Source organism: Scyliorhinus torazame, chromosome 3, assembly GCF_047496885.1.
Source record: "Scyliorhinus torazame isolate Kashiwa2021f chromosome 3, sScyTor2.1, whole genome shotgun sequence".
NCBI classification, from domain to species: Eukaryota; Metazoa; Chordata; class Chondrichthyes; order Carcharhiniformes; family Scyliorhinidae; genus Scyliorhinus; species Scyliorhinus torazame.
Window position 1 is genome coordinate 20046568 of NC_092709.1, and position 7257 is coordinate 20053824.

General features: G+C 43.1%; 1 protein-coding gene across 2 annotated transcripts in view; it reads right to left on the reverse strand.

Moving 5' to 3' along the window:
- tbck (TBC1 domain containing kinase) overlaps window positions 1-6232 on the reverse strand; it is a 277268-nt gene extending 271036 nt beyond the window's left edge. For both annotated transcript variants that reach the window (XM_072495371.1, XM_072495370.1), the window contains exon 1: window positions 6011-6232. In XM_072495371.1, the coding sequence (XP_072351472.1) occupies window positions 6011-6203 (193 nt within the window). In that variant the 5' untranslated portion in view covers window positions 6204-6232. The remainder of the gene's footprint in view (window positions 1-6010) is intronic.
- Between the last annotated feature and the right edge of the window lie 1025 nt (window positions 6233-7257).

Below are 7257 nucleotides of genomic sequence, written 5' to 3' on the forward strand. Positions count from 1 at the left end.
TGGAAATCATTGACAAGTTGTTAAATCAATAGTTTCAAAAATAAAATCTTCATGATGCCAAGCCGCGTTTAATTTGATTTTGATGTATTGTTATTCAGTAACAAGAAATGAACAATAACGAAATGACAGAGGAAGAGTGAAAGTGGAGTTGATGATGTCCATTCTGTGTCAGTGTCTGACATATTATTAAAAACCCAACTCCATCTTGGGCATGTACAGATTACAATGGGATAAACATCGTTTCAGGAAACGAAATTAACCCATGTTACAAACGCTGACGTTTGCATGGATCAGTGTTGGGCATCACTCGTGCAGCAAAGCAAAAAGGAACAGGACACGTGTGAACACAGCACAAAAGAAGAAGACGTTGGATGTTCTCCCACATTTCAGCTTCCTCACTCTTTCCACCACATCTTTCATGAAGGTCCCGATTCATTTAGTTCCACATGAGGAAGGACTTCTTGTCCAAGTGATCATTGTTCATGGTCGAACCTAGATGTTGGGGGGGGTGGCAGGCTGCTCAAGTGGCGCACAGTGGGAATAATTATTTTAAAAAGATTTGTTCGTGGAACGTGGACATCACTGGCAAGGCCACAACATGTTGCTCATCCCTAATTGCCCTGTCTGAACTATCTTCTTGAATCACTGCAGTTCTCACGCAGTGCTGTTCGGGAGATCAGAACCTTGCCATCAGAACCTTGCCCTAGCGAGTGAAGGAATGGCTATACGGTTTCAAATCAGGATGGTACGTGGTGGAGTTCCCATGCATCTGCTGCCTTTGATCTTCATCGGGGGCAGGGTGGGGGTAGAGGGACCTGGGTGTCCTGGTGCATCAATCACAAAAAGCTAGTATGCAACTGTAGTTAAGTGATTATGAAGGCAAATGGAATGTTGGTGTCTAATATAAGGCGAATTGAATTGGAAAGTGTTGATACAGGGTGTTACTTAGACAGCATCTGTATACACCTATGGCGACCTTTCTTATTGTATTCAAAGCAGTTCAGCGAAAGTTCACTTGAATGATTCCTGTGATGAAGGGGTTAGCTTATGAGGCAAGGTTGAGCAGGTTTCACCCAAATCCATTGGAATTGAGAAGAATGAGAGGTGATCTGATTGAAACATACAAGATCTATAATAATAATAATCTTCGTCATAAGTAGGCTTACATTAACACTGCAATGAAGTTACTGTGAAAATCCCCTAGACACCACATTCCGGCACCTGTTGGGGTACATGGAGGGAGAATTCAGAATGTCCAAATTACCTCACGACACATCTTTCGGGAACTTGGGAGGAAACCGGAGCATCCGGAGGAAACCCACGCAGGCACGGGGAGAACGTGCAGGCTCCGCAGAAAGTGACCCAAGCTGGGAATCGAACCTGGCACCCTGGTGCTGTGAAGCAACAGTGCTAAGCACTGTGCTATTGTGCTGCCAGATCTTGGAGAGGATTTGATAGTGTTATATATTTAGGTTATTCATCCCTGCTGATGGAATGACACGTGATCTATAGTGACACCAGCAGTGTGTCCGCACGAGCTTTAGTTCTCCACTGTATGAACCTTGCATCATGTTTGGAAGAAACCCAAATGTTTTGCAGCTCCATACCCTCTCTCTTTGCAGCACATTGAGAAGGTAACAAAAGAGAAAACTGGCGATGAGGATTGAAGCAAGAGAAATCTGGTGAGGCACCAAAAGTGTTGACGAGAAAAGTGACTGGACTTAAACGTCGATCGAAGGAAAAGCTGCCAGTGCAGAAAGGTTTGGAAGAAACAAAACAAAGCACAGCCGTGAGTAAGCAGAACAAACGTTTCAACAACTTGCTTGCCGTTGGAAGTGGATAGACTCTTGGCTGCAGGGGCTGAGCACGTGGCGAAGTGAAACAAGCTGGAGGAATGGGGATTCAAAAGTCTTTCCGATTCTGAGCAAGATACTGCTCGAATTTGACAAACTACAGTGCAAGCAAAAGAAAAAACATTTCTACTTTGCATTGTGGATTCGGAGACCTCTTGTTTCATACATAATAAAGAAACATAAGGGAGGAAGATTGAAAGAAGTATTGACCTGGGGAGCAAGTGTACAAAATGGCGAAAATGAAGATTCTAGAAGGGCATTTCTTACCAAGACCACTTATAATTGCGGAACGGTTTCAGTTCCACCGCCATAGTCAGGAAGAAAGTGACAGCATCTTACTATTCATTTTCGGGGTAAGAAGGTTTCACCACTACCTTTGTGGACATCATTTTACTCTCTTGACAGATCACCGAACCTTGGCGATAATCTTCAGGCCGCATAAAGGCATTCCTTCTTGAGTAGCTAGTAGGTTATAGAGATGGTCTTTGATATTATCTGTGCACACTTACAATACTGAATATCGTAAATGGGAGCAACTTGCAAATGATGATGCTTTGTCAAGATTGCAGTTACAAATTAAGAATTTTTTATAAATTTGTCGACGTCCTGTATCTCTCACACGTGGATAATATACCTGCAACTTCATCTCAAGTACAGAGTTACACAGGAACCGATCCAGTGAAGAGGAAAGTTATCAACATGGTCCAAAAAAGAAACAAAGACAAGACGTTCATCGTAAAAATACAGACCTCAGGCTGTACATCACACGAAGACTTGAAGTGGCAGATCAGAATGGAGTTTTATTATGGGAAATCCGAGTGATTATTTCTCCGTGCTTGGGTAATAAAATCCTTGACCAACTACCTGAGGAACATCCTGGTGCGATGGGGGTGAAGGAACTGGCACACGGTTATTTTTAGTGGCCAGGATTAGATGCTCAAATTGAAGAGAAAGTGGGGCAATGTCAGTCCTGTGCAAAACTAAGGAACACTCCACCACTGCAACCCTTATACCCAGGAGAATGGCTGACGCATGGCAGAGGATACACACATGGACTATGCTGGTCCAGTGGAGGGACACATGTTCCGAGTGATTGTGGATACACACTCTGAATGGCCGGATGCGGTGATTATGAAATCCACAACGACAGAACAAACTATTGAGAAGTTGGGATGAAATATTTGCAGGATTTGGTCGACATCGCAAGTGACGACGGAACTCGGTTCACTTCCAAGGAGTTCGAGGACTACTTAAAAGGAAATTGTATGCTGCACATAAAGTCGGCTCCGTACCGTCTTCAAAAAATGGATTGGCCGAGTGATTCTATCGTCACTCAAACACTCAATCAAAGCATCAAAAGGCCAAGGTGCATTGTCAAGACGAGTGAATAACTTCTTGATGTCTTACCGAAACACCACGCACACACAACGACACAGAGTTCACCAGCAATGCTGCTTTTCATAAAAAAGTCAAGAACATTTGACCTATTGATGCCACCCGATACTCGAGAGATTATAAAGTGAAACCAACAAGCACAGATTGCAAGGTGGGAACAAAACGCTAAAAAGAAAGTATTCACTCGAGATGAGCGACTGCTAGCAAGAACCTACACGATAAATGAGAAATGGGTACCTGTTGTTATCTGAGCAAAAAACAGGTCCAATATCAGACACCGTGCAGGCGGATGATGAGAGAGTTTGCCGGTGTTATACTGTCCAACCACCAGCCCCACAAAGTGAAATCGCTGAAAACCTCCCAAGAAGTATTTCCATCGGAAAATCCAAGCAGTGATACTTCTGAACAATGGCCAAACACAAGAGACAAATTCAGATTCTGTTTCTGAAGAATCTTCAACACCAATGGAGACAGACACTGAAGTAACTCCACAGGCGTATTACCAACAGAAGAAAAAGAAGACCCTTCAAAAGTCTCGAGTAGAACGTAGAGCACCACTCAAAAGAAATAGACGTCCACCGGAGTGACTGTTACAAAGTTGTATAATTGTGAATTCACCCTCTGTGCACCCGAACAGGCGCCGGAATGTGGCGACGAGGGGCTTTTCACAGTAACTTCATTGCAGGGTTAATGTAAGCCTACTTGTGACAATAAAGATTATTAAATTAATTGGGTCTGTTGTTTATACATTAAGAAAAATTATGCTTGGCACTAAAGTAAAGGGGGAGGGGTGTGATGTACTTAAGTAAAACATCCCTGCTGGTGGAATGTCACGTGATCCGTAGTGACATCGGCAGAGCTTCTGCATGGGCTTTACTTCCCGTATGTATGAGCAACGTCTCCTAAATAAACGCACTGCGTTTAGAAGAAACCCAAGTGTGCTGCACCTCCATACCTTTTCTCTTTGCGGCAGGTTGAGAATGTAGCAGATAGTGTGAGGGGGTGGTTTCCCTTGTGGGGGGCGTCTAGAACTAGGGGGCACAATTTTAAAAAGTCAGGAATTTCCCATTGATTGAGGTGAAATCTGTTTTCTCTCCCAGAGGGTTGTTAGTGTTTGGGATTCTCTTTACCAGAGAGCTTGGAGACTGGGTCATTGACTATAACCAAGGCTCAATTAGGCAGATGTTTCATTGATAAGGGAGGAGTCAAGGGTTGGAGGGGGGGGGGGGGGGGGGGGGGGGAGAAGTGGAGTTGAAGCTGAGATCAGGTCAGACATGGTCTTACCGAATGGTGGAACAGGCTAAAGGGGCGAAATGGCTCACTCTTGCTGCTAATTCTTCATTCTATGCCACCACACTAACACTTTCCAACCAAAGTCGCAAGGAGCCCTAATTAACTGATCTCGCTCAAGGACATTTAGGAAACTTCCTCACCTGCTGGCTGAGTTGAAACCAGGTAACTTGGCACAAACAATGGAGTGAAATGGGAATTCCCCTTGCCTACCGAGCCACCAGGGAAGGGTTAAGAAATGGGTGGCAAGGAGAGCCATCATCAGGTTGCTTTAGAAGACAGCGATGTTTAAGCACAAACAGATGCTGAACACAATTGTAGACCCCTATATATCCTTCTCCTCTCCTAGTCACTTTTAAATGTCACAGGGTGGAAATTAATTCATTGATCAAATTCTCTGTCTTAGTGGTTTGGCACCTGCAATCATGGCATCCACTTGGCCAACTTTGCTTTCATGTCCTTGTAGAATCAGAAATATTGTATTGTTCAGCTAATGCTTACCACATGTCAAATCATTTACTCATTGGATTAAATACAAGCCATTATTGGCAATAGCGTTATAATAACAGTATAATTGGCTCAAAAGCCCCCCATGCTCTCTTTCAAATGTGTTTACAATCAAGGAAATGGCAGAGGGGTTAAATTGATATTTTGCATCAGTCTTTACGGTGGAAGATACTTTGAATATCCAATAAATACGGGGAAGGAATTAAATACCATCATCATTCTAGAGATGAGGCATTAGAGAAACTAATGGTGCTAAGGGCAGACAGTGGGTGAGCATTGCTGCCTCAGCGCCAGGGACTCGGGTTCAATTCCAGCCTTGAGTGACTGTCTATGTGGAGTTTGCACGTTTTCCCCGTGTCTGCGTGGGTTTCCTCCGGGTGCTCCGGCTTCCTCCCACAGTCCAAGGATATGCAGGTTAGGTGGATTGGTCGTGCTAAATTGCCCGTTAGTATCTAAAACATGTGCAGGTTGAGTGGGGTTACAATGATGGGGCAAGGGGGGTGGGCGTAGGTAGGGTGCTCTTTCAGAGGGCCGGTGCAGACTCAACGGGACGATAGGCCGCCTTCTGCACTGTAGACCAAAGTACATGTAGAGAGATCAAGTGTGATCAAGCATTCAAAGACACATCAGAGACAGAAGGGTAAACATTGATATGTCTGTTCATGTGCACCCTTAAAAATCTTATTTACCATAATAAAAGGACATTTAACAGAAGGCAGGAAAATGTTATTGACACCAAGCATGTTCCAAATATCCCAAGAACTAGTTGTAAACAGTCATGCAAAAAGAAACATAAAAAAGGTCCTCTCCCATGGATTTGGAGAATATTTATCAAAAGCACCAGACAATTCATTGCATCACATGCTGTCCCTTTGTTTCATCTGCCCCTGACCGTCTTACAAAGGTCATGTTACAAATGCGATGGAGATCTACACTGAACGCACTGCACAGGAAAGAGAACTCACCGTGTTTTCCACGCGATATGTCCACATACTGACAGAGCCTGGGATGCGAGATGGCTTTGAGGATTTGGAATCGACCGAGAATCCTGATGGAGTTTGGGGTGAGTGGAAGCCCGTTGCTGCCACAAACATCGTGTGGAAGTGCTGAAGCGAAAAAAGTAAAGGCTCCGAGCTGGGCATCTTTCAAGGGAAACATTTTACTCTTGGTTCAGCTTCATTGCAAGTCTGAGCAGAAAAACAAGAAATACACAAGAAACTCAGAACGGATTAAAAGCTGCCATATTAAGTTACTCAAGTAGTTGAAGATCCGCATCAGTGAGGCAAACCTCCTTGGGGCAAATTAATAAATTATAGTGATGGTTTTTTTCGTCCAGCCAAATTGTGATCAGTATAATAATAATCACTTATTGTCACAAGTAGGCTTCAATTAAGTTACTGTGAAAAACCCCTAGTCGCCACATTCCAGCGCCTGTTCGGGGAGGCCGTTACGGGAATTGAACCCGCGCTGCTGGCCTTGTTCTGCATTACAAGCCAGCTGTTTAGCCCACTGTGCTAAACCAGCCCCTTATATACAGCCCCAGTATATTACCTCTTTTAAACCTGTTACCTGTTATAAACAGGCCCAGTATATGACCAGAACATCATTATCGCAAAATTAAATTAACATGCTTCAAAACAAGCTAAGACAAAGGGTGGCAAGTAAAAATCTGGAACTCACTCACTCAAAAGCTTATGGATGCTAGGTCAATCAGAACTTTCAAGACAGAGATTAATAGATTCGTGTCATCTAAGGATATCCAGGGCTATGACACAAAGACAGGTAGAAATCACCCAAAATCTAACTGAATAGTGGAGCATTTTTGAGGGTCTAAGTGGTCCTGTTCCTATGTCCCCAATTACAATATTAACACATTTGTAATTTACATTTGAAGGAACAAGTGAATCATTTAATAAGTGCTATCTAAAAGTTTTTTTTCCAGCAATGAAAGGATTCACTAAAGTAGATTGCCGTCACATTTTCTATCACCGTATCCATTTGTTGGTATCTTTACAAATCTGTGTTTAACAAATGTTGTACAAAAACTTACAACGGTTAAACTTGATGCACAGAAACCAGACTGAGATGAGATCACATGTTTTATTTGGAAAAAAATACTTTCAGAGACACACATTAAAGGTCGGGAAGAATCTACACACTAAAAATCATTACCATTTTATGACTTTTGTTTTATAAATTTAGAGTACCCAAT